Source organism: Equus asinus, chromosome 6 (genome assembly GCF_041296235.1).
Source record: "Equus asinus isolate D_3611 breed Donkey chromosome 6, EquAss-T2T_v2, whole genome shotgun sequence".
In the NCBI taxonomy this organism is placed as follows: Eukaryota; Metazoa; Chordata; class Mammalia; order Perissodactyla; family Equidae; genus Equus; species Equus asinus.
The window spans coordinates 39013867-39041831 of NC_091795.1; the positions used below are offsets into that span (position 1 = coordinate 39013867).

General features: G+C 42.5%; 1 protein-coding gene across 1 annotated transcript; it reads right to left on the reverse strand.

Moving 5' to 3' along the window:
* Positions 1-16441: 16441 nt before the first annotated feature.
* On the reverse strand, positions 16442-24940 carry POLE4 (DNA polymerase epsilon 4, accessory subunit). The gene is made up of 4 exons (XM_014847278.3): positions 24645-24940; positions 24019-24103; positions 23305-23346; positions 16442-16761 (listed from the first exon to the last, which is right to left on the reverse strand). The coding sequence occupies exons 1-4, from the start codon at positions 24852-24854 to the stop codon at positions 16748-16750; spliced, it is 351 nt and encodes a 116-aa protein (XP_014702764.1). The 5' UTR covers positions 24855-24940; the 3' UTR covers positions 16442-16747.
* Positions 24941-27965: the final 3025 nt, after the last annotated feature.

Here is a 27965-nt window from a genome sequence, read left to right on the forward strand (position 1 = left end):
ACAGAGGAAGCTGTCAACTGGGTGCCTTTATCGAGCAGAGGGAGTTAAGAATGGGGAGGGAGTTTCCCCCGCAGACCCCAGAAAATGCTCAGGATGCAGAGGAACGATGTTCTGAGGATGGTAGGAGTGAGGCAAGGGGCTGAAAACATGGAGCTTGATTGTAAGTCTATAAACAGAGAGGTTAGAGTCTCCTGGGTCCCTTCTCCAGGCTGCCAAGGTGAAAAAATGTCCCCTACTCCTCTACTCGATACCATTGATTTATTCTCTGGGAAAACAGAATTTGAAAATTAAAATGACTTTCAACCTACCAGCTAGCCTATACCCAGCCCAACTATCAAGTCAACGTGAGTCTAGAATAAAGGACTTTCAGACATGCAAGGACTCAGAGAACATACTGTCCTGAAGAAGAAAGTGCCTGGGATATTGTGATTTATAGTAAGAAATACATATTTGGTCTTTACCCCCATTCCTGGCACAGATCTCCCAGAACCCTCAGAATTTCCTCAGTGATAATAGAACTAGGAGCATCTTTTGTTTTAATATTTGGTCTCAGATCCCAGTTCTTGACACAGAGTTCCTAAATCCCTTGGAATTTTCTGAGCTATGTCAGCGTCTTTTGTTCTAAAAAGGTGACTATAGGTGAGCTCCTGGATGAGGGCTGGTCACCAGAAAGATCAAGCCATAGTGAGAAGCTTGGAATTTTCAGTCCCATCTCCCATTCTCCAGAGAGGAGAGAGGGACTGGAAATGGAGTTAGTAACTGATCATGCCTCACAAGGAAGCCTCCATGAAATCCCAGCAGCATGGGGCTCAGAGAGCTTCCGGGTTGGTGAACACATCCACGTACCAGGAGAGTGATGCACTCCAACTCCACGGGGATGAAGCTCCTGCACTTGGGACCCTCCTGCACTTCGCCCTATGTATCTCTTCATCTGGCTGCTCATCCATATCCTTTATCAAATCCCGTAATAAACTGGTAAACATAAGTAACTGTTTCCCCAAGTTCTGTGAGCCCCTCTAGGAAATTAATCAAACCCAAGGAGCAAGTCATGGGAACCTCAGATTATTAGCCGATGGGTCAGAAGCACAGGTGGCAACCTGGATTTGTGATTGGCATCTGAAGTAGAGAGAGTCTGTTGGACTGGGCCCTTAACTTGTGGGATTTGATGCTCTCTCCAGGTAGATAGTGTCAGAATTGAACTGAATTGAGTTAAATTGTAGGACACTAGCTGCTGTCGCAGAGAACTGCTTGGCGGGGAGAAAAAAACCCCTACATACCTGGTGTCAGAAGTGTTGTGAGTGTGGTGATAGTGTGAGAGTAAAGGAGACATCCAGGAGGGAAGACAGGTTTTACCTTAAACAATGCCTGTCAAACTTTCCTGAGCACAGGAACCACTTAAGCATCTTATTAAACTTTACATTGATTCAGAAGGTCTGAGACTCTGCATTCCTAATGGATCCCATGATATCTGGTGCTGCTGGTCCCTGGACCACACTTCGAGCAGCAAGATAGCATTGGCAATTTTCGAAGTGTGGTCAAGGAAACTCTGGGGGCCCCTGAGATCCTTTCAGGTCTCAGTGAGGTCTTTGCTTTTCCAACTACATACATATCTGTGTTGAGACCAGTTTTCCTTCACACACGAGCTAAAACAGGTATGAGTATCCAGTTGTCTTCTATTAAACCAGAGATTAAAGAGATTTGCAAAAACATAAAACAAATCCTCTCTTCTCAGTAATTTTTTGTTTTAAAAAATATTTTTACATAAAGAATGTTACTAATGTTAATATGTAATGTGTTTTATTATTGTTATTTTGAAATGAATTAATATTTTAAAGATCTCTCAGCTTTGATTTCCAACATGTTAAATATCAGTAGATACAACCACATCAACAAACATTCTTTGAGGACCCCTATAATTTTTAAGAGTGTAAAAGGCTCCTGAGACCAAAATGTTTGAGAACAGCTGTACTAGAGAATGTGCTCCAGGAGGAAGACAAAGGATGGAGAAAATGAGGACTTCACCGCAGGGAAGATGAGAGTGAGGCCCGTGCTGACAGCTGTGCTAGTTTTCCCTTGCTGATGTAACAAATTACTACAAACATAAGTGGCTTAAAGCAACACGAGTTTATTATCTTACAGTGTCTGCAGGTCAGAAGTCCAGGTACAGCGTGGCTCCGCTGGTTCTCAGAGCCCCACGTGGCCAAGATCAAGATGTTGCAGGATGCTGTCCCTTCTGAAGGCCCTGGGGATGACTCTGCTTCCAAGCTCATTGAGGTTGTTGGCAGAATCCAGTTCCATATGGTTGTAGGTTCCTGATACCTTGGGGTCAGTCTCAGTTTCTGGAGGCCACCCCCATTCCTTGGCTCACGGCTCCCTTCCTTCATCTTCAAAGCCCACAACAGCAGGTCAAGTCTTTCTCATGCCTCAGATCTCTTTGATCTCCCTTTCTGCTTCGTCTTTCCTGCCACATCTCTCTGACCAATTTTTCTGCCTCCCTTTTCTGCTTTTAAGGGCTCCTGTGGCTCCCCCTGGGCCCACCAGGATAATCTGCCTAATTTAAGGTCAGCTAATTAGTAATCGTAATACCATCTGCAAAATCTCCCATAGTCGTACCTCGACTGGTGTTTGCCTGAATAAGCAGTGGATCGGGAACTTGGGGAATGTCTTTCCAGTCTGCCTACCACAGCAGCAGAGGGAAACTTCCAGATGACAGCAGGTTAGCTGGTCTGGGCCCCACCCTGTCCAGATTGGAACAGGCAGACTGAGGAATATAAAATAAAATAAAAGGAACAGATATGTTTGAGCATATGAAAAATTTTATTGAAAGCATAGCATATAGATGTTAGAGTGTTGGATAAGCTTAGCCAGAAGCTGGTAGAAAGCTGGGCAAATGAAAAAGCAATGTGCTTATTACTCCAGAAGAAAGTAGGCATTTAAAAAGAAAGGAGGTCCAATCGTCATGAACCTCTTGGCTTTGCATACTCACGATAAATGACTATTGATTTAACAACAGCAAAAATATATAACTATGATGGGAGTGAAAGAAAGAGAAGAGGTGGTTAAGGGAGTCAACTGGTAAACCAAAAAATGGAAGTATAAGTCTATTGTTTAGAAATATGGAAGTAAATACTGAAGAGACAACTAGAATAGCTGAAGGCGGGTGTCTCCGAGGAGCAGGACTGGGAAGGGACTGGGCAGGGCATGGCTGTTTCTCTTTCTAAGCCTATTAGTATGCTGTTGGGCTGTCTCTCTCTGCCCCACAAGCCCACTGCCCCTCCCTCATCCACTCTTCCCCCTTCTCTGTCCTGCTCTGAGGCCAGGAGGCTGACCTTGATGTTCCCTGGTCCCCTGGCTCTGGTTGAACTCAGCCAACAGGAGGTGCTGCAGAGATAAAAAGCTGGAAGAGGGAGGGGATCCTGCAGTGTGGGGACCTCCCTGTTCTGCAGGTGTTTCTGGGCAGGGGCTGTGTCTCCTCCAAGCTGCAGCTTCCTCCAGCTCTCCTGCAATGTCCCTTCAGGCCCAGGAATGGGATGGCTTCTCAACATCCCTTGTTGTGTCCCTTAATCCTGCCTACACCTCAGAAAATTCTCCCTTTACTAAAGGCTCTTGAACCCCTGAGTGCCTTTGTTTTCTGCCAGGACCCTGACTGACACAAATACTACGTGTGACTTTTCAAATTTTGTACATGCCCCGATTATATTCTAAAAAAAATTAATGGCCCATTTTCTTAAAAAATATCAAAATCATGAGTAACAAAAAAATATGATACACATTAAAGAAGACAAAAGAAACATGAAGACTAAATAGAAGGAGTGATCCTGGATCAGAAAAAAATTACTGTCAAGGACGTTATCAAGAAAATTGACAGAATTGGAATAAATTCCTTAGATTAAATAATAGCATTATAACAATGTTAAATTTCCTGGTTTTTATTACTGTACCTCAGTTATGCAAGCAGATGTCCTTGTTCTTAGATCATAGTTGCTGAAGTCATTAGGAGTAAAGGGACATCGTGTCGGCACTTTACTTTTAAATGGTTCAGAATAAAAATTATGTAATAATAATATATGTAATAATGAGACTGATAAATGAAGCACAAGTGAATCTGGTGAAGAGAATATGGGAGCTCTTTGTACTAGTCTTGCAACTCAGCTTCGAAATTATTTCAAAATGTGAAGTTCCAGAAAACATATAAAGGTTATTTTGACAAAAGGTTTAAATTAAATACACAGTTCAGCAGTAGTACATGAATAGAGAGATGGGTGGGACAGAACAGAGGAGCCATACATGCACTATCCAAGCAGGGAGGGGATTTAAGACATTAACAGGGTGGCATTTGGAAACGTGTGCTGAGGGAAGGGGTGGGATGGATTATTTTTAAAATGGCACAGGGAAAACTGGGGAGCCACCCAGAAAGGAGGTAAAGTTGTCTCCCTATATAACTCTGTGGGCCACAGTAAATTCCAGATGGGTCAAAAACTTAAGCATCAAAAGAAAACAAAAAATATTAAGAGAAAAATCATGAGAGGAGGAGACAGCAGGAGGCAGAGGCCACCTCTCTAGGAGTCAGTCTCCAGGCACCTGCAGACCCAGTCCCTCTGCACCTGGCTGCCGTCTCCTAACCAGCCCTGGCCCATCCTCTGACAGGGCCTCCGTACAGAGAATCAATGAGGCAAAGACCCCGGGGGGTGGGAGTGGTAGACTTCATCATGACGCGGGTGGCAGCCTGGCAGCCTTTGTTGGTCAGGGGCAGCGGTGGCAGCAGCAAGCAGCACTGACAGGCAATGGGGGCCCGGCTGAGGAGTCTCTGCTCAGGGGGCAGTGGAGGTGTCCTCACCAGACCTGCACTGTGTGGGAGTCTGGCTGTGCGGCTTGCCGTCCAGCTTCTTGTTCTTCCTGCTGGCTTTCCAAGCCTGCTCTTTCAGCCTACTGCTGATTCTAGGAGCTACTTGACATTAAATTCTTTTTCTGTTTGAAATCAACCACGGTTCATTTCTGTTGTTTACAACGTAGAATGTTAACTACACACATACACACACACTCATGCATATTCATTTTTACATAAATGTGTGTGTGCCTTTATATCTATGCCTATATATCACATATTTACCACGATATGGCTTGTTAGCACACATACTGATTTGCTGGCACCTGCTGGCATATTCACTCTCTTCTTCCGGTCTCCCAGTGTCACCCCACCTGAGGGTTTCCTCTTGTCTTGGGCTCACGTGTCTGCTTTGAGGCCACAGTCTCTCTCTCAAGCTCTGAGCTTGAGGGTTTCCCATAACAATGAGCTCCCCTGGGAATTTTCTTTCCCCGATTCTGTTATGTCTGACATTTTTCTGTACAAAGACACACATCCTGACTTACAGACATTTTCACTTTTACAAACTGTTTCGTGAAATCACTGTGATTCATGTCACTCGCAATTAGGAGAAAAACCAATGAAGCTTCTTGCTTTTAACATGCATCATATAGTAACAGTGGCAGGAACCCAGAAATTATCATTATGAAAGATAATTCATAATTTCATCTTTATGAAAATAAAGATTTTCATCCACATTCACCCAGCAAGTATTTTACTATTTACTATTTATTACCGAAGGCACAAAGTTTCTTTTAGCAGCTAAGGCAAATAAATACTACCGCCCATTGTTTTGAAATACAGTTTCACAGTTGTTGATTCTGAAATGATGCATTTCTTTAAGACACTTTGAGAGTTTTCAGTGAATTCATTATATCTACTTGTGTAATTGAAAAAGCCAAACCGTGATCTCTGCTTCATGACACTCTGGTGTGACATCCCTGAGATGAGGACAGATGATTTCGATAACTCTCACTGCCCTGCAGTGTCCTGGTCAGTCTCTGTTTATCTTCCCTAACAAGGTAGAGAAGTGCTCATTATCAGCTCGTCAAGAAAACACTGTGATGGGCACAGACATCTTTTTAAAAACATGTCTTTCTCCGTTCTCTGTACTAGACTTTATCAAGGAGTAGGGAGCGAAAGGGACATGTCTGTCTTGGGTAAAAGCTCTCCAAAGTCTCCAAAGAGGTCCTTCACGGTGACATTAGTAATCTCAGTGAGCATGTCTCAGGCTGAGAAAGCTGGGATTGCCAGCACATCAGAATGAACCTTTTTCTCAGAAGCCAACTCATTAACCAAGCTCAACATCTGATGTGCAGACATGTCTCTATTTACGGTGTTCCCCTTCTGTGTGTTTGGAAGAGCCCTCATTTCTTAGAGCTTTTCTTACCGTAGGTGAGCCACGTTCAGAACAGGAAGGGCTGCAAGGCTCAGTAAGCATTATGGAAGGCTGACACTGGCAGGGACAAACTGCTACAGTAACAATGCCCAACACTGACTCAATACTATGTGCCCAGAGGGCTTTACAGCATTGTCTCACTGTGACCCTCACAATAACCTTATGGAGTAGTGACCATTATTATTACCGAGGCTTAGGAAAATTAATGTGCCCACAGTCCCACAGTTAAGAGTTGCAAAGCTGAGATGCTGTGGCTGAGACTTTTAGATGTCCACTAAAATCTGCCCATCACTTGGCCACAGTAATAGAATTGTAGCTGGGCCCATGGCCCCCTACCCAGAAACTGTACTTCCTCACTGTCCTTGCAACTAGATATGACCAGTTGATTAAGTATGGCTCAGTAGGACTTAACCAAAGTAATGTATACAACTTCTGGGTCCTCTCCAACTTAACAGATGAGTCCCTTGCCCTGATAACACTCTTTCCCTTCCTGTGAACTAGAACTGGACTTGGGGACCACCCAGCTTTGATGTAGAGTTGCGCTGTCAAATACAGTAACCACTAGACACCTGTGGCTATTTATATTTAAATTAAAGTTAAAAATTTAATTCCTCAGTCACACTAGCTACATTTCAACTGCTCAGTAGCAACATGTGGCTGGTGGCTACTGTATTATACACTACAGATACAGAACATTTCACAGAAAGTTCTATTGGACAGTACTATAGAGTAGGAAATGAAAAAGCATTAAGATGGAAAGAGCCTAGATCCCAGAATGACCCGATGGAACAGAGCTGCCCTCCGAGTCTAGACCAGTTGAATTGTTTACATGGAGGAGAAATAAACTTCTACTTGATTTAAGCCAGTGTGTTTTGGGGCACATCTGTTACATCAAATTAGCTTTTGCCCTCATACAAAAAACTGTGTCATTGCCAGCAATTCAGCACAGTAGCCAGTGGGTGGCAGTGCTGTCTTTCTCAGCCACCCTATGGTTTCCATTGCTTTGAGACTGGACATTTTCGTGCATTGTGTGCTTTGGTTATCTTAGAGCTGGTCCAGGATGACCTACACCCTCGAGCTGTGCAGATCACCTTCTCCCGATTCTACAGCACCTCCCTCCTCCACTAACACATCTGACACTGAAATATTTACAGAATTTTATAAATATGGGCATAATGCAGCCTGCAGATTCTCCCAAATGTGATCAAAATGCCTCATTTCCCACCCCCACCCCCCATCATTTCCTATAGGAAATTTCCATTTAAGGTTATGTGTTTTCTGGCTGTACACAATTTTCCAAGAACACATCCCTTGCTTGGCAAGTCAGTAATCTACAATGTATTTCAGGAGAAGGATTGAAATACTCCCCGTGCGTAAGGCCACCACATCCTCTCGTCTCCCTGTAATGGTGCAACATTGACAGACAACTCATAGCTAGAAATGGCCCTATTCATTCACAAAGAGAAATCACTGTCACAGTGAATGGAAATAGTCCACATCCCCAGGATCAGCACCTTCTCTCCCTGGGGTAGAGCTACCTGGAAAGTCAGGTCAGCATCCAACCATTGCTTGGGGAAGATGGGCTCAGAACAAAGGGAGTCGGATATATGACTCCAGTGTTTGAAGACACCTGAATGGGACAGGCTGACATGTCTGGTCAATAGGACCGTAGTACTCAGAGGCACTGCCTAAGGCTCTAGCTACCCTACCTAGCAGGGGATGGGCCCTACCAACACGTCTCCGGGGTTTCTTCCTCATTTTCACGATTGACCAGTGCCCCCTACTGACTGACACTCTTCTCGATATTTTTGATCGGGTCTAGTTGAGTCTGGGGGCAATTCAGCCTCTGAAGTGCTTGACTTTGAGGTTCCACTTTCAGAGGGCAATCTTCCTCCCTCTTATTTCCAAACTCTTGGGGAGACCCCACCATAGTTCATACACTAAAGTACGTTATTATGAGCAAACGGCTTTGATCCCGGGATTCTGAGAAGAGCCTCACACCTTTCTTTGCACTGCATGCAATCTTCCAAGCAGGACAACACATTTCTGAGGTTCAGATGGCCTGCACTGAAGGAGAAGTCAGAACTCTGTGTATTGACTCAATACACTGGTTGGAGAGAGTCTGGGAGGATTCTAGGCTAGAATCCATAGAAAAAGTGCACTTGTCATCTCCCAGAAAACTCAGAGGAAATTCCCCAAATTGTCCCAGCCTTAACCTGACTTGGCAGAAGACAGCACTTCTACCAAGTGGTGGTCTAGGGTGGCTGCCTTCACCAAGGGCTTCGGGAGCCAGCCTCCTTCTGTTGGTTGTGGCCTAGGAACGTAGGAGCCTCTGAATTCCTGGGCCACCTGCAGGCTTTAGGCCAGCATTCCAGGACCACTTCTTACCATGACAGTGGCTCCTTTATGAATGCTGAATCAGTTCAACAGACATGAATGAAGGACCGGTGAGCCAGGCACTATGCATGATGAGGATTGTGTAGACAAGGAGCGTGATAAACCGGGAACACAAGTACATTGAATAGATGGAACAGCTTTGCAGGCAGTCTAACTGGGGCCTCCTTTGGTTTGAATCTTTCTCTGCACTTTGTGTTCATTCCTTTCCTTGATCCAGGACTCGCATCAGAAGACCTACAGAATCTGATTTTCTCCTCTTACTTCTTAAAAAGGGTGGGTGGCGGTTGTTTTTCCTTCACTTCCTCTCTATTCGGGACATTCTATATTCATACTTCCTCTCCCTTGCCCTCAGGATGGAGATTTACATCTTCCTGTAGACCAGAAGTCTGTGGACCAGTGCCGGGATAAAAATTACCTGGGGAATTTGTTTTAAAAAAGAGGAAGAAAGAGAGAGATTCTCGGAGCGCCATCCCTGAGATTCTGATTCATTAGGTCTTGGTGGGGGAGGGGGCATGGTATGGTCCAGAAATTGGCATTTTAAACAAACGTCACAGATGAATCTGACAGATAGTAAAGTTTTGGAACTAGTGTTTAAACTGGTAATTTCCAAACCAAATTTCCATCAAGAGATACATAGCAGGGGCTGTTCACTCTTGTAGTGCTCTAAAGGATGCAGCCTCAGCATGTGCAGCTCTTACTGAGTCAGCTCTAACTGTACCCATAAGCTCCCATTGAGAGAGTACTTTAAAATGGACGTGAAAATGCTTTTATCTAGGAAGAGCCTTAAATCCAGACCAGTAAATTTATTTTAAAGTCAACTGTATCTATTATTAGTAGCAAGTCACTTGTGATTGATCCATCAACGCAACTATATCGTCACCAAGAACAGCAGTCCCACAACAGGAACTGAAGACACCAGCATCAGGCACCTCTTCTGGAAGTGACCAGAGCCTTCATGTTAGGGATCCTCAAGGTCTGGAAGATGGCTGCCCTTTGTTGGCGATGGGGAGATGGCTTATCATAATTTCCTCTGGTTGGGATGTAAGTTTCCTTTCTCACACTCACCACTTTGAGTCTCTATTAATGCATCACTAAAATATTCATTTGGATTAGAGAAATTTATTCCCAAGTGACTCTCCTCCCAGATTCTCATTTCCTGCAAGACCAGGATGGATCTCACTCATCTCAGTGCCTGTGCTGCACATAAAATGCTTGGTGGACTGGACCTTTGGTTCCCCTCTCTTCCCTTTTCACTCAAACTCTCAGGGGATTGCAATGGTCTTTATTTTCCCAACATTTTATTATGAAAATTTTCAAAAAGAAAAGTTGACTCACCACCTAGATTCTACTTGTTAACATTTTGCTTTATTTGTTTTACCACATTTCTCTTCATCCATCAATCCATCTTATTTTCCATGCATTTCAAAGTAAGTTGTAAATATCACGATACATTGCCCCTAAACACTTCAGTATGCACATCATTAACTAGAATGCCAAATTTTCTTATGGGTTTTTTTAGGTAAAAATTACATATATTGAACTGCAATAATCTTAAGTATATCTTTTGCTGAGTTTTGACAAACAGAAGCCTCCATATGACCCACACCCCTGTCAAGATGTAGAACACAGAAAGTTCCCTCCTCTTCCTAGTAAATTCCTACCTCCATCCCCCAGAGATAACCACTGTTCTGATTTTTTTCCACTATAAATTAATTTTGCCTGTTCTAGAGCTTCATATAAGTGGAACTATATGGTATTTCTCTTTTGCATAACATGGAGAAGATAACATGTAATCTGGGACAAAATTCCCAAAAATTGGGAGATTTTATCGCTCTTGGGAATCACTAGGCAATACCGAGGCAAGCAGTCTCAGAGATTTTAGTGGTTGGTCCAATCCAGTATTAAAAAAGCTTGTCCAATCTCCTCCTAGTTCTGGTCCTTCCTTGCATCATAAAACTTGCATCATGTAATAAGCAATGCAGAAAAGAACAGATGAAAGCTTTTAAAAAATGTCCACCACCTAGAAACAACCATCCTTACCCTTAGGTAAAAAACCACCGTAGGCATATGCCCATGAGAGAAAGTTGGGTTGGATGAGTAGATAGGTAAATAGAAATACTTACATAAAATAATACTACAACTGCTATTTTAATGACAAAATCCTAAAATTGCTTTTATTAAAATTTAACAGGAGGAAAAAACTAAAGTGAAAATGAGCTTTAATTAGACTGAACATCAAATATTTCTTCAGCATAAGAAAATGATTTCCTAAAACATTCCTCTAAGGTTAACAAAAGAGACTACAAAAAACGTAAGAAAAGAGTCATTTTTTAAAATTATATGTTTCCATTTTAGATAGTACAGACCGGTTACTGGCAGTGAAAAGTAAGGTCTGCGACCTCTCCTTCATTTCTTTAATGTATTACTTAGCTTTGAACTCTTATTTTATTGAATTCATGTTATGTTACGCTGTAATCCAAAACACTCATGAAGAATCTTCCATTCCTCACACCGTCTTTTTCTAGATTGGGCTCCTTGTCTTTCAAACACTGTTTCTATTTTTAGTTTGTTTTGCTGTTGCTTGTTTATATAGTTATGCTATTTATTTTCACTCTGCTTATGCTTGGGCAGTCTTTCTAGACTTTTTATTTGCTCTGATATAATAACAAAAGCGTTATTACCTAACACTTAGCTATATGGCAATTACTATGTCCCAGTCACTGTTATAAGTGTTTTCCACATACTAACTCACTTAATCCTCACAAGAATCCTGAGGTATTATTACTATCTCCATTTTACAGATGAGGAATTTTAGGCATAAACACGTTAAGTAACTTGTTCAAGGAACTTGTAAGGAGCAGAGGCAGATTAGAAACTAGGCTTTCTGGCTCCAGCATCCGTTTCCCTAACCACTTACTTCCCACCATTTGTTCTTTGCTGAGCTATAGTCTGAGGGCTGGATATCTGTCCAGTATACTTTTCCCATAGCCTGAAGATATGGTGAGCGGAGAGGGAGAGCTCACCTTAGAAGCTGGGCCAACTTGGAGGCTTAACTTAGAGAACCATGATTCACTCCACCTTGCTGGAGGCTGTGCTCTAGTCTCCTTAGAAAGAGTGGCCTTGGCCTTTGGGGTCATCGTCTAGCTCAGCCTACAGCCCTCACAGCCACTGGAAAGGGTCCGCTTGCCTCTGCTTCACCCATTTCTCCCCAGCAACCACTTCTGCTTCTCTCCAGTGTGAAGAGGGAAAACGACATACGTACTTGGTTTTCTTCTCTCCTGATTGAGGGTATAAGAATCCTCAGGATTTTGGGTGACTCCCAGTTACAATTCTGGAAGAGGGAGTTAGGAATCTTTCTATTTGATGCGCTTCCCCTCAATTCCAGAATCTTCTGTCATTCTTTATTTAGTCCTTTCTGAAGTCTGTGGCGCTGCAACGTGCCCTATTCCTTGTTCCATTGTTGCGGTTAAATATTTTGCTAATTTGTATGAATGTCGGGGGGATTGTTCATTTATTTAACTAGGTAGCTATTAGAGAAAGGAGACTTGTAAAGCATATTCACTCCACCACCCTGAATCAAATATGCATGCCCACAGTTAAGCATTCGATGTTTCTTGAAGATCCCAGGTTAGCTAAATTCTATAAATCTGACAGGGGAACTAAGGTTCCTATAGGAAAGGATGGAGGAAGAAACATTAAACACTAAAGAGTAAAAAATATCCAAGATTAGGTACAATACTCTGAATCAATTAATTGGGAAAATACAGAAAAATGCTCTAAGCACTGGGATGTTCAGGGCTATTCAGGCTTGAGTGAGGAATGTCAGATCCCTGGCTCAGATACACAGAAAAAAGGAATAGGGACAAATTTAAAATTGTTTTTAGCATGATTTGCACTTATTCTTTTTGAACGTTAGGCCTTCATACTATTAATACTGGGTGTCGGTAGTTGCGGGCCTTCACCCTACACAATATCTGGTAATGGTCTCATCTTCCTTTCCCACCCCCAGCATGATCTAAGATAGCAGGGAACTCCACTGTAGCGCTCCCAGCCAGCGACACTGGGAATGCAGGTTCCCTTTCTGACCCATTAGCCCGTGACCGATAGACAACAAGGGAAGGGAAGCAGGGCACGGGATTGCAGACCATGACAGAAGCCCTGCTCCTCCACAGGACTTAACACAGAAACGAAAAAAAGCAAGGAGCCCCTGAAGTCACAGATGCCTCATTTAAGTCATTTCACCAACAGAACTGAGTGCAGTTGAGACTTACTTATAGGATTAAAAATAACAATGTCATTTGGGACTGGGAGAAAATATCTGCATAACACATATCTAATGAAGGATTTGCATAGATATATAAAGAACTCTCAACACTCAATAATAAAAAAATCAACCCAATTTTTAAAATTGGAAAAAGATGAGAGCAGACAATTCACCAAAGAAGCCACATAGTGACAAATAAGCACATTAAAAAAATGTTCAACATATTAGTTATTAGGGAAATGCAAATTAAAGCTACAGTGAAATACCACTACGTACCTATTAGAACAGCTAAAACTTTTTCAATACCAAGTGCTAGCAAGGACGCAGAACCACTGAAATTCTCAAACACTGCGGGTATAAATGCAAAATGGCACAGCCACTTTGGGAAACAGCTGGCCAATCTCTTTAAAAACTAAACATATGTTTAGAATAAGATCCAGGATTCCCACTCCTACATATTTACCCGAAAGAAAAATTTATGTTCATATACAAACTTGTATGCAAATATTTATGGTAGCTTTATTTATAATTACCAAAAACTGACAACAACCCAAATCTCTCTTAATTGGTGAATGGATAAACAGAATGTGGTACATACATTCCATACAATGGAATACTACTCAGGAATAAAAAATAAATTACTGATACACACAACATACAGTCATGTGTCACTTAACAATGGGGATCCTTTCTCAGAAATGAGTCGCCAAGCGATTTCATCAGTGTGTGAACATGATAGAGTGCACTTACACAAACCCAGATGGTATAGCCTACTACACACCCAGGCTGTATGGTACTCGTCTTATGGGACCACGGTTGTATACACGGTCTGCCATTGACCAAAACGTCACTATGTGGCCCATGACTGTAGATGAATCTTAAATGCATTATGCTAAATTAAAGAAGCCAGACTCAAAAGTCCACATACTGTGTGATTCCATTTAGGAAGGCAAAACTATAAGGGCAATAAATAGATCAGTGGTTGCCAGGGACTGGCACACCAGAGGGGTGACAGAGGACTACAAAGAGGCAGCATAATGGGACTTTTGTGGTGATCTAACTGTTCTAAACCTTGAGATGGTAATTACACACATTTATCAAAACTCATAGAACTGTCCACTAAAAGGGGTGAATTTTGCTGGAAAAAAAATAAATCAGTCCATAAAAGAAAAATATGTCACGTGAAAGAAACTTTAGAATATCCCACTCAACTGATGAGAGAAAACTCAGGAAGGGTGAATGATCACCAACTTCACCTCAGGCAGTGGCAGTGGTGGCATGAGTAAGTCTCCTGACCCCCATCCAGGATCCTTTCCACTACAGCAATATTTTCCAATGTTTTCTTACCTTGACCCCCAGTAAAAAATACATTGTCACCACAATTTTGGCAGCTTAAAACAACTCACTTATTACCTCACAGTTTTACAGGTCAGAAGTCTGGCACAGTGTGGCTGGATTCTCTGCTCTGGGTCTTACAAGGTCAAAGAGAAGGCATCAACTGGCCTGGGCTCCATCTGGAGGCTCCAGGGGAAAATCCACTTGCAAGGCCATACAATTTAGCGGCAGAATTCAGTTCTGTGCCTTTGCGGGATTGAGGTTGTTTCCTTACTGGCTGTCAGTCGGAGATGGTTCTCAGCCTCTGAAAGCTGCCACATTCCTTGGCTCATGGCCCTCTCCATCTTCAAAGCCAGCAACAACGGGTCAAGTCCTTTTCATGCTTTGAATCTTTCTGACAGGCTCTTCTGCCACATCTCTGTAACTTCCTCATCTACCCTCAGCCAGAAGAAAGCTCTGCTTTTAAGAGTTCATGTGATTACTTTGGGTGTGCCCAGATAATCCAAGATAATCTATTTTAAAATCAACTGGTTAGCAACCTTAATTACATCTGCAATACCCCTTTTGCCATGTAACATAACATATTCACAGGCAAAGGGGCAAAAGTCATGGGGGCCAAAATTCTGCCCACCACATAGATTTTACACAATGACCTAGTATACACACATATAAATGAAAGAAAAATTAATACTTACCCTTTACTCAGTGCAACACTCTCCTGCTTTCAATAGATTACTTAAAAATGCCAGTGCCAACATACTACATTGATTCCATGTCCCACTAATGGGCTGTAACCTCTAATTTGAGTTTATCTTGGAAAAAGGCCAGCATGCACTTTTAAATTCCCATTTGCAATAATAAGAGGAGGCCCCTGAAAGGACCTCGAGGGTCTGTGTAATCCCTGAAATTATAAGCAAAGTTATGAGACCAACTAATCATGAGAAAAACAGACAAACCCATGTTGGGGACATTCTATAGGATACCTCCCCCGTGCTACTGAAGGCTGTCAAGGTCATGAAAAATGTGGAAAGACTGAGAAACTGTCACAGACCAGAGGAGATTGGGGAGACATCAAAAGTAAATGCAACATAGTATCCTAGATTGGATCTTAGAACAGAAAAAGGGTATTAATGGGAAAATTGGAGAAATCCAAATAACGTCTGGAGTTTAGTTAACAGCAACGTATAAACGTCAGTTTCTTAGTTTTCACAAATGTACCTGGCAAATGTAAGATGTTAACAATGGGGGAACTAGGTGACGGGTATACAAGAACTCTGTACTATCTTTGTAACTTTTCTGCAAATCAGCATTATTCTAAAAGAAAATTTATTTATAAAACATTACAGGACTGAGCATCTGTACATCTTTCTATGGATATCTGTAGACCTTCTATCTTCAATCCATGATCCAAAAACACTTCAGACCCACTGTCTGTGGCTTCCTGCTGCTCTCCGTGACCACTGCTTTCTAAGTACACTGCCTCTTTCCCGCTATGTGACCCGCGCCTTCCCTCAAAAACCAAAATTTAGGTAGACCCGGGGGAGGGGAGAACGGGGAGTTCTTGTTTAATGGGTACGGTTTCAGTTTGGGAAGATGAAAAACGTTCTGGAGATGGATGATGCTGATGCTGCACAACAAGGTGAATGTATTTAATGCCACAGAACTGTACATTCAAAAATGGTAAATTTTGTTATATATATTTTGCCACAATTTTAAAAATAAAAATAAAGGAATGGGTACTGATACATGTTATAACAAAGATAAACGCTGAAAACTATCTAAGCGAAAGAAGCCAGACACAAAATACCACATATGATTCTGTTAATAATGTTCTAAAATTGACTGTGGTGATAATTGAACATATCTATGAATATACTAAAAACTATTGAAACATATACTTTAGATGAGTAAATAGTACACTGTGTGAATTATATCTCAATAAAGCCGTTAAAAATTTGATTGGTTTTAAATCTAGGATCACATTTATTTGAACTTCCAAAGACCCTAAATGGCATCCTATAAATTCTGGAACCACATTCTGGTGACATGTTGGGGAAAAAATGAACAAATAAATGAGAGACTGAGGTTCACAATGTCTGGCAGGGAAGATCAGAAAGGTCTGTGATTGGGCATGTGTGCTCTCCAGTCAAGAACAAAGTCAAGATTATACAACACACTAAGGTGAAGTTGATCACAGACCTTTATTCTGGTCCTTATCATTCATTAAGCAACCTGCACAAATCATTTTCTTTATCTCTGCCCCAAGCAGCAGCAGCTGGATCCAGGCCGGCAATGGAAGACACAAGTAGTGAAAGACCTTGTAGAGAAAAGCTAACAGGTGAGCCCTCTGCTTGTCCCACCTTAGGAGAAGGTAGAACAGAAAGTGTGGCAGTGCAACACTCCAAAGACTCTTCTTCAAAGCTGAGGCCTGCAGAGGGGCTAGCTGAAGGACGCAGGGGAGGGCTCACAAAACTGCCCAGCTCAGCAATCAATCCAAAGTACCTAAAAACACAAAGAGCAATGAGTAAAGCATGGTGCCTCCAGAGCTGGAGGAGCATAACAAGCCGGGCCAAGTTAAAATGGAAGCTGCTTTGGGACCAGCAGTTATCTAAGACCAAAATACTCGTTTTGAAGAATATCAATCCAAAAGATCCTCAGGGAAAAACACAGCATCACAGAGGGTGGGCAGCTGGGAATTAAGCACACTGTTTGGACAGTTAGAATTAGAGGTGGGAAAAGGGCTGAGAAGTTGTTGCGTTGGTTAATGAGCATTTGTGGAGACCATAAAAGGGGTGAGTGATACTAAATAAATGAGGTAAGTTCTCTAAGCAAAGGGCTTATAATCTTTCGAGAAAGTTCCATTTCAAGATGGGAGACTGAGCCCACAAGTTTGTATTCCCTTCCATCCAAGATTCCATTCAAAATGAAAAAAGGTTTAAGAAAGGTATAAATCTACAACAAAGAATGGAGGCCCATCAGCAGTCAAGAGATTTCAATAAAAAGCTGAATAATAGAAATGTGACTGATGGATGTTTGTAAACAGAGCAGGGGAAAATGTGCCTAGAATGAACACAGAGGAGCTGCAGCAGAGGTGGAGCCCGCGTGCCAGGAGACTCACGGGAGGCTCCAGACTCAGACACAGGAATGAGACAGACGCAAGGCTACGATAGGTTAATGCCCCCAGGGTCTGTATGAGAAATGGCTGACCCCATCCCCCCACAACCCTCCCTGAAGGCAGCACTACCAGAAAAGAAGCATTTAAACCTAAGTTGAAAACAAAATCAGAGGGTTCTCTTCTAAAGAACTAAATGTATTACCTGGAGAACTAGAGCGGCTTCTGAAAATGCCAGCTCGCCACAGTAACGCTTTCTGCACTCTGGCCTTTGGAGGCCCACCGCGTATCACCTGGCCCTACTCCTGCCCATCCTGAAGTAAAACTGTCAGGCAAAAACCACCCTCCCATCCACACACGTACACAGCTTCCAAACAGGCTTCTGATTCTCTCATTCTTAAATGGAATGAAAATTACCAGGCATTTGAAGAAAGCCTACATGATGAAAGACTAAGATTTATTTAAAAAAAAAATAAGAAAAAGATGACGACCTAGAATAAAACAGATAATTCACGGAAAAGAACACATAAGAAAACAAAGCAAAAATATCTCTAATTTAAAAAAAAAAAAAAAAACGGCCTCTGCTTTTGATAATGGCAACATTCTGCCGAGACCAACTGATCAAGCTGAGTAAAATATTTTTAAAAAGAAAATCCTTCAGATATTGAAAAGGCATCAAGAGCAGGCAAATCCAAAATCTAGAGAAGGAAAGAACACAAAGAAAACCCAGCTTCCAAAACTGCTTTTGCCCTGAGGGCATTTGCCAAACCGAAAGACAGAGGTGAGAAACTGTGCTGTGATTTCTGCGGGGTGGGTTGAGCAAATCAAGAGTCAAATCTGGGAGGCTGCTCAAGTGGGAAGGTCTGATAACCACTCCCTTTTTTAAGGCTGGAGTCCCAAAAGGCTACACCCTCAGAGTAAGGCTGGACTAAAATTAAGTCAGCCCCCTCACCGGCCTGCAGTCAGGGTTCACATCACGGTGATGAAGGAATCCCCCAGTCTTGGATTTGGAAAGGAGGCCCTGCACCGACACACACCCCCAGGTGCCTTGCAGAAGCACAGGAAACTCTTCTTTGGAGAAAGGTTTCATCACACAAGCCTCAAATTATCCAACAAATAATCTTCTCAAGTACAATGACCAATATGCCAAAATAACTAGGCATATAGGGGAAAGACTGTGAGACAGTTCTAACAGAAATAGACAGAAAAATAAAAGACAATAAACCAGCCTCAAAAGGCTTTGGACATTAGATTGGACACAGACCTTTAAACAACTGTACTTCCTATGTTTAAAGAAATAAAAGATGAGCGTCAAAACATTTGCAACAAGTACAAACAATAAAAAGTGACAAAAGAGATTTGAAAATAACTAAACGGAATTTGCAGAACTTAAAACACAAAAACAAAAACTAAGAAATCAACAGAAAAGTTTAAATGAGACAAGACCACTGAAGAGAGAATTAATAAACGGGAATGTGAGTAAAATTACACACAATGCATCATGAAGAGGCAAAATTATGGTTGAGTTTTAACATATGTTTAACAGGAATCCCAGAGAGAAAGGAGAAAGAACAAAACAGAGCCAATATCTGAAAAGATACTGGCTGGGACTTCTCCAGGACAGCTGAAAGAAATCTATCCATAGATTTAAGAAGCCTAAACTGACTACAAAAAGCGAAATCTATACCTAGATACATGAGAGTGAAACCACAGAAAAATCAAAGAGAAGAACTTAAAAGCAGACAGAAGAAAAAGGGACAAATTAGCTTCAAAAGATTAACAGACTAAATGATTTCTCAACATAAACAATGAAAGCCAAAAAACAGTACCATGATAGCTTCAACGTACTAAAAGAAATAATTTCCCACCTGGATCCCTATATTCAGCAAAATAGCCTTCAACAATGAAAGAAAAAAAAAGGCTTTTTCATACCAAAAAATAAAAAAGCAGAGAGTCAGCTACCAGCAAACCCATACTAAAGGAAGTTCTAAAAGATTTAAAAGAAAATAATCACAACTGGAGGAGAAGAAATATAAAAAGAAAAAAGCAAAGACAACATAAATATATGGATAAATTCATATATCATTGCCTGTATAATATAGCAATAATAATGCCTTATGTGGATTGTCTAAAACAAAACAAAAACACTTGACAAGAACAGCATGAGTGGGGACAAGGGACTGAGAGTTACTGGATGCTAAGATTCCACCTTGCTGAGGATGAGAGGGAAGGTACTAACATTAGGCTCTGATAAAGACGCATGTAGTAACTGGTAGAGTAACAACTAAAAGAACAGAGTGTATAACTTCCAAACTGATACAGGAAAAAATAGAATAATAAATTATACTCAAAAAAAGGGCAAAAAATGGGAAGAAAAAAACAAAACAGGCAAGACAAATAGAAAGCACAAAATAAGATGGTAGATTTAAACCCATATGTACCTAGTGGACCTAGCACCGCTCATCAGGCCATGCTGTGGCAGTGTCCCACACAAAATAGAGGAAGACTGGCACAGATGTGAGCTCAGCAACAATCTTCCTCAAGCAAAAAGAAGATCGGCAAGAGATGTTAGCTCAGGGCCAATCTTCCTCACAAAAAGAAAAAAAAAAGCACTTAAAAATATTTCAAATCAAATGATAATGAAAATACTACCTATTAAAACTTGCACGATACAGCTACAGCAGTATCCAGGGGGAAATTTATAACTTAAATGCATATAGCAGAGAAAAAAGCTAAAAATTAATGAACGAAAGATCCATCTCAGGAAGTTAGAAAAGAGCAGAAAATTAAATGCAAAAAAATTTAAAATGAAGAAATAATAAAGGTCAGAAACTAATGAAATGTGGAAAAATACATAATAGAAAGAATCAACAAAACCAAAGGTTCGTTCTTTGAAAAAACTAATAAAACTGACAAACCTCTAGAGAAAGTGATCAAGGAAAAAGAGAAAAGGCTCTCATAACACCAAGAATAAAAAGAGGACATCAATAAATATACACATTACAAAGATAACAGAATACCGTGAAAAACTTTATGTCAACAAATTTAGATAAAATGCATAAATTCTTACAAAAACTATAACTCTTTGGGGAGTGGAAACTGTCTCAAGAAAATTAAACCAGAATGGTCCTAAAAACATTCAAAAAACTGAATCAATAATCAAAAATATTCCCACAAAGACAATTCCAGGCCCAGATGGCCTCATTGATGAATTTCAGCAAACATTCAAAGAAATAATTCCTATCTCACAGTTTTCCAGAGAACAGATAAAAAGGGTACACTCTCCAAAAAACTGTATGAGGCTCACATTCAATATGAAAAACAAATGCCAATCTCTCTTATAAACAATGACGCAGCATTGCAATTTGACTAAATCCTAGTATTTAGGGATGCATGCTTATGTGGTAAAACTATAAAGAAAAGTCAAGGAAGTAACTACCAAAACGTCAGGATACAGTTGTCAGGAAAGGGGGTGGAGAGACATATGATGAAGGGATACATACGGGGCTTCTGGGCTGACAGTATCCTATCTCTTGGCCTAGTTGATGGTTACAATGGTGTTCATCTGATTATTTACTGACTTTACATTTGTTCTTTGTGTTACATTTCATATGGGAAGGCTTAAAAAAGAATACAAATAGACACACATTTGCATAAAATATCCAGAAGAGTACACAAGAGACTAATAAGAGTTGCCGGCAGGGAGGGGCCCTGCATGGGATTAAAGGACAGAGAGGGTAGAGAAAGACTGTTCACAGTACTGTTTTTCAAGTTCCACACCCAACCTACAGCTAAAGCAGGGAAGACTTAACTACGATGAGAAGATATGTTATCAGCCTTGACAATGACAAAGTACAAGTACAGATGACACAAAGTGAGAGCTGGAAGTGGGCCAAACATGGGAAAGGAAGGGATAGGTGCACCAACAGTCATGCATCACAAAGTGGCGAGAAAACAAAAAAAATAGATATTCTATATGTTATGTAAACTGAAAAGGTAACAAAGGAACTAAAAATGATGATTTAACCACCAAAAATCAGACAGGAGGAAAGGAATCTATGGGGTAGTACAGGTTAGCCAAATCTTCACTTATCATAGCAGGGAGTCAACAGATAACATCTACGGTTGATAAGTCAAAGACAAGCATGTCATTTAGAAATATAAGTAAGCGCCTGAAAAGCTAAAAAGGGAAACAAAAGGGTGAGAGGCAGCAGTTACACTTCATTGTAAGCCATTAGGTAACTATTTGATTTTTAAGCATGAATATATACTGCCTTGATTAAAAAAGAAAAAAAAAGAATAATTTTCTACTTAGAACATACACATGTAAGGATATAAAACATTTATTTTACCAGGTACAAAATAATATATACTGACTGAACCTACAGGGTCTAAAATGGCCAAAATTCAGATCTACTAATGTGCGGTAGAGCAGACGGCTTCAATTACTGAGCTTATTGGATCAGAAGATGAAAATGAACACATCTACCACTCAAGAAATGGCCATTTATTAAAAATCCAAGCTGGGGCTGGCCCGGTGGTGCAGTGGTTAAGTTTGCACACTCCGCTTCAGCAGCCTGGGGTTTGCCAGTTTGGATCCTGGGCACGGACCTACACACCCCTCATGGAGCCATGCTGAGGTGGTGTCCCACACAGAAGAACTAGAAGGACCTACAACTAGGATATACAACTATGTACTGGGGCTTCGGGAGGCGGAAAAAAAAAAGAAAAGGAAGACTGGCAACAGATGTTAGCTCACGGCCAATTTTCCCCACCAAATTCCAAGCTAAGCTCTATGGCACGGTGGAGGCTAGAGAAGGAAACTGCGTAAGATCTCTCCACTTCTGTTCCCAGCGCCCTCCAGTTTAGTACCCACAGGTCAGTAGTGTTATGTCTTTAAAATACAAATTTGATCATATCACTCACCTCTTTGAAAAGCTGGTAACTAAAAATGAACATGTAAGGTAGACTCTAAACATTTTTGATTGGGGAACTGACAGGAACTCAGTCACAAGAAGTTGCCTGCCTTAGGTAGGCAGCTAACAAGTTATTTTTAAGAAAAATGAGTACACAGAAAAAAAGGCTTAAGAAAGATCTACAAATTAAGAGAATACTCAATAATCTAGGTTTGAAGCTGGCCATGGGAATATATCTTAAAAGACATTTAAAAGAATATATCGAAAGGGCCAGAGGCCTAGGTTGATGTACAGATGCAGAACAAAGGAGTAAAAATAGGTAATGAGGCCTGAAGGAGGTGATGAGAACACTCTGGTATGGTAAAGAGGAGAATGAACTCTAGATGCAGGGCTTTCACACAACTATCCAATCAGAATATGTGTAGAGAAGAGCAAGCTGATCAGATTTAGGAATTAAGTAGGAGAAACAGCTCTAAGAGAAGGTAGATAAAATGAGGCATTTCAAATATTTTCTATTTCATTGACAAGATTTAGTTAGCACATGAGTTAATCCGAAATTCCTAAGAACAGATACAGGACAGACTCTCCCTGCAGCAAAATCATCGCTTTACACAGATCGTTGAAGAGAAGGAACAAGTAACCCTTTAAATGTTGGCCACTGTTTCTGAACTCTAGCATTATGATGAGGAGGAAGATTTATATCTAGAGATGGAGATCAAAGCAAGAAGCAAACTTCTGAGTCCACCTAACTCCACTGGGGTCTTTATACTCCCTTCCATTTTTTATGGTTAGCAACATTCAGGAAAAAGTTTTAATTACCCAAGGGAATAGAATTAAAATTGCTAAATCTCACCAGATTTAGCAAGTCAGTTTTTCCTATCTTAACAGGAAGTAGGGAGAAAGAATTATCCCTACACAAACAAGGAAGAACCCGGCATCAGTTTTACAAGGTTGTGAACTCAGATCATTAGCATGGAAGGCCAAACGGAAATGATCACCCATTGATAAAGAACTCACCTTCCAGAAAAGCAAATTCATCCACAGCTTCTATTGCATTATCTGAAACACAAGGTAAAGGGACACCTGACCAACTCAGATCATTTGGACATCAGCCCCCCAAAAAAGCACAACCCACGCACTGAAGGGCATGAGGTTTTATGAAAATGTGGGCATTTATAAATGTGTTCCTCGCTGTCTTGAGATCCATTCCTATACTCCACCACCAAATCTTACCGATCATCTGTCTCTCTACAGGAGTAAGAAATACCTAGGTAAACACTGTTCAGTGGGGGGAACCTCTTTGCTCTGAAAGTCATCAGAGAAGAGTTTGGCAATAGAGCCAGGAAAGTAAGATGACAGTATATGAAAGCTTACACATGTGTGAAGGTCACCAACTAGAAAGAAGAGTCAGAAACCAAACCCTCACGTTCCAGGGGGAAAAGAAATGTCAAGCCTGGTACAATATGGCAGAAGGTATAAAGGGGTCTAGTTAGCTCTGGCAACACCTAGACTCCTTTCACTCTCTGCTATGGCACCTCTCCAGCCACTCAAAGTAGAGAAATCCTAAAGGTAAGGGCTTTCTGGCAATGTGACAGTCCAACAAAACACCCGATAGAGACCCTGTGGCACCTCTCTTCTTACAGTGATGCCTTCTCAACCAGTGAAAGGGGAAACCTTGCCCAGCCCTCGCTTGTCCGCCCCCAGATCCAGGATACCACAGTGACACTCTACCCAAATCTCTCCTCTGCAGGGTTTTCCTCTTCCCTTGTTGGGCACAGCAGTAGGCATCTTTTGCAATGGTCTCCACAAACAGTTCCTGTGAAGCAAACAAAGAGAATTGTACCAACTGGTTCTAGCACAAGTCTTGTGAGTGCTCCTGTTTGAGTCAGGGGAGAGGGACGAAAGGGGGCTCAGATGCATGGGGAGGGTCTCAGGGCAGCTGAAGGTTGTCCTGGACTTCATGATGCTCTATTCCCCTTCCCACTCTCGCAGTAGCCCAGACACGTCCCTCCTCCCTTCCTTGTAAATTCATCCCACTCATTCACTTGAGACTCCTACAAATTCTGTGTTAGACACTGGAGATGCAAATTAAAGTCGTCGTCCAGGCCCTCCTGAAGAGGCAGGTGTGTTAACAAACCAATACAACCACCCTACGTGACCCTTCTTCCGTCTTCCCTTCCTACACTCACAGCTCCAATCGGGCCTCAGCACCTCTCCCACCTCCCTGTCCCCAGTACATCCCACACTCCCCAAATCCAGCCCAAGGCGCCGCTAAGCTCCACCCCCGGAAGTCCCCGAGGCCCCGCCCCTCGCCACGCTCCCCGGCCCGCCTTGTGTCCCTCTCGTTCCCGCCGCACCGCAGCTCGTGCCAGAATGAAGATGGCTTCCTGTCCCGCGAGCGTCACGTCGGGGTCCGCCTTCACCAAGGCCTTCACTCGCGCCAGAGGCAGCCTCGAGAGACGAGCCCCGGGCGCACCCGTCGGGGCTTGGGGCGGAGGGGCCACTGCCTCCCCACCGGGCCCCTCCTCCTCCCGGGGCGTTCCGCTTCCAGCCGCCGCCGCCGCCATCCGGCCCCGAGCGTGCTGCGCGCGGCCGCCGACTGTGCGCGCGCAGGCGGCTCCGGCCCCTTTCCCGCGCGCACTGGAGGCCACGCCCCCTGTGGACGCGTGGCTCCGCCCCTCACGCGACGGGGCGCTCCCCGGACCGTGGTGGGCGGGTACTGGGCGGTTTTATCTCTGTCTCCCTGCGCGATCCCGGCTGCTGGTCTCTCCGGGTCTCTCTTGCTGCTCCCGGTGACTCTCCGGCCTGGTTGAGCCCGTGTGGAGCCTCTTGGTGAATGTGGTGGCTGGGCGGGGCTGGTGCCCGGAGGAGTGCCAGGTCTGGAGAAATCCAGACCCGACCCGCTAGAGAGTCTCAGTCAACTCAGAATGATACCCAAGGCTGGGAAGGGCAAGTGTCCAAGGGAGGCCTGGACCTTCCCCGGAGGGCCCAGGCCGGAAAGAGGGTACTGAGGAGGGCGCAAAATCTGGACCAGCATCAAGGAGAGCAAGATGCTCTTGAAGGAGGGCTAGGACTTTGCAGGCAGAAATGGCAGAGGTTCAGTCCAGACTGGAAACCACAAGAAAAAGGCATAGAGGCTGGAGAGGTTGAAGTTGTGGTGATCACAAGGCATCCAAGTTTGTGCAATCACGAGTTGCATCAGAGCATTGGTTCTCAAACTTTTTGTTCGCAGGATCGCTTTACGCTCTTAGAAATTATTGAGGACCACAAAAAGCTTTTGTTTCTGTAGGTTATATCAATATTTATTGTATTAGAAATTAAAGTTTTAAAATATTCATTTAAAATAATACACTGTGTCATTACGTTACGTTATCTGGCTTAATAGGGAAGACAACTGGATTCTCTGGCTGCTTCTGTAAAGGTTATCACTTTTCGCGAATCTGGAAAACACTGCATCTTATTGAGAGAATGAGAATGAAAAGGGCAAATAACTTCTTAACATTATTAAGAAAATAGTTTTGACTTCACGGATCCTTGAAAAGGGTCACTCAGAATAACCCCCTTCCCCGCCCCCCATTGGTCCCCACACCACACTTTGAGATCTGCTGGCATAGAGGAACAGTTGATACTTGCAATAACAGGTTTAACTAAGTCAATTCTGTTGTAATAGCTCACATTTTTTTAAGCACTATATGCATGGTTCCAAGTGCTTTACATTTGTATATGTCATACTTGATGTGGGGTCGGTGAGCCAAGGAGTCGAAAGAAAGATTTCTTAGACTCTTCAGATCTGGCAGTAGTGCTCTTTTATTTAGAGAATAGTGTAGCATGGGGACAGGACCCATGGGCAGTGAGAGCTTCTGCTGCCGCTTCTGCTGCCCCCGCTGGCATGGGGACAGGGCCCGTGGGCAGGCAGGGCCGCTGCTGCTGCCCCCGCTGGCATGGGGACAGGACCCACGGGCAGTCACAGCTCCTGCTGCTGCCCTGAGTTGAGGGTTAGGGCTAAATTTAATAAGGCATAGGTATGTGAGTCATCTCTTTACGAAGACAAAGGAAAGAACATGAAAAAAATGTTAAAATGGTATCAGTGAAGGTGGGGTCTGGTCATTGGGTGATCCCATGACTTTTAGACAAGAATCAAATCGGATTAAGTAAAGGTCAGAAGCCACCACCCTAAATCAGTTACGTGAGCTTGCCAGACAGCAACCAACTTAAGTTCTTGCCTTTCCCATTAAGAGTTTCTAGGGATAAGGTCATCTCTCTTCTTCTTCCTGGTACAGAGAGGGAGGCACCTTTACAGATAGAGATTTACCTTACAAATGTAAATATGTCCCAACAAGGGCAAGTTCCATTCCCCAGAGCCTCCTTCCCTGTCCCAGTTTATCAAAAGCAGTCAGCCCAAAACAATCCCGATGCCAAAGAGTCATCCCTTGGGGTGGCCAATTTCAGGTCCCTACAAGCTCATCCCCCCCTTCCTTCACAAATGCAAATGTCTCTCAAAAGGGCAAGCAAAATTCCAGTCCTCGGAGCCTGCTTCTCATCTGTAGTTTTAAAAGTAACCAGCCTGAAATCCTCATCATAAACCGTTTTAAAATTAAGCAGCCTAAAAATCCTCATCAATACTGACTTACATAATTTTCACAATACCCTATTTGAAGTAGGTGATAGTCTGACCTTGTTTTACAGTTGAGGAAACTGAGACACAAGATGGTTAATTCACCCACGCCAGAAAGTGGTGAAGCCAAGAAGAGGTCGGATTAGATAACACGGGAAATCCTTCTCCATTCCAAAATGATGTAGTGAATGCTACATAACTGGGTTGGCAGAGAGCCTCCACTAGAGCAGAACAAGAGGTTTGGCCGAGATTAAAATCTTCAGAAGGGAGTCTGAGTCACTGGAAATTTCACCACAGCCTGCTTTGGGACCTCAATCCCGCGTCCATCTTCAGATTACGTTTGTGGACACTCCTGAACGTGGAAAGCTCCACATGAAATTCACAAAAGCATGGCCACCTAGCTTGTAGAACACTTGTCCCCTTGTGGTAGAACACTTCATGAAGCAATATTCCAGCAATGTCAAAGTAGTTAAGCACTAATGGCAGCCTAAATTCTAAATTAACACAATAAAAGGGTTGACCACTATAGGGGCAGGATTAGTTAGACTTGATGAAGTTTCTGTGTCAAATTAGCTTTTGGAGGATTCTCTCTCTAACCTCTCTTCTTTCCCAGTGTTCTCTGTTATTTGTATTTTCCCTCGCTTTCTTCCATTTCCTCCTTTCCCTCCCTCTTCTTCCCTTCCCACCCTGCCCCTGTGCCTATTTTTTTCCTCATCACTTGAATATTTTACCTCTTGCCCCAGCTTCATCGTTCTTTCCCTGGTTTTACTATGACTAACAGAAAAGAGCTGTATTTAAACCACACAAGACTTTCTCACTTGAGTGCTGAAAAGCGTTGTCATGTTAAAAAGGGGAATTATATTTTATTTTCAGTGGCAAAAGGGCAGAGGAAACAGGAGGACAAAGGTGAAAAAAGCCACACACATACACACATAAAGTTTGAGTAGCAATCCATATAGAATGAAAGGCTAATATTATCTTTAAAAGGCTGCAAGAAGAAAATGAATGCAAAAGAGAAATGTCAGGTGAACATTTTATGTAATAAACTAATGGTTAGAGACAA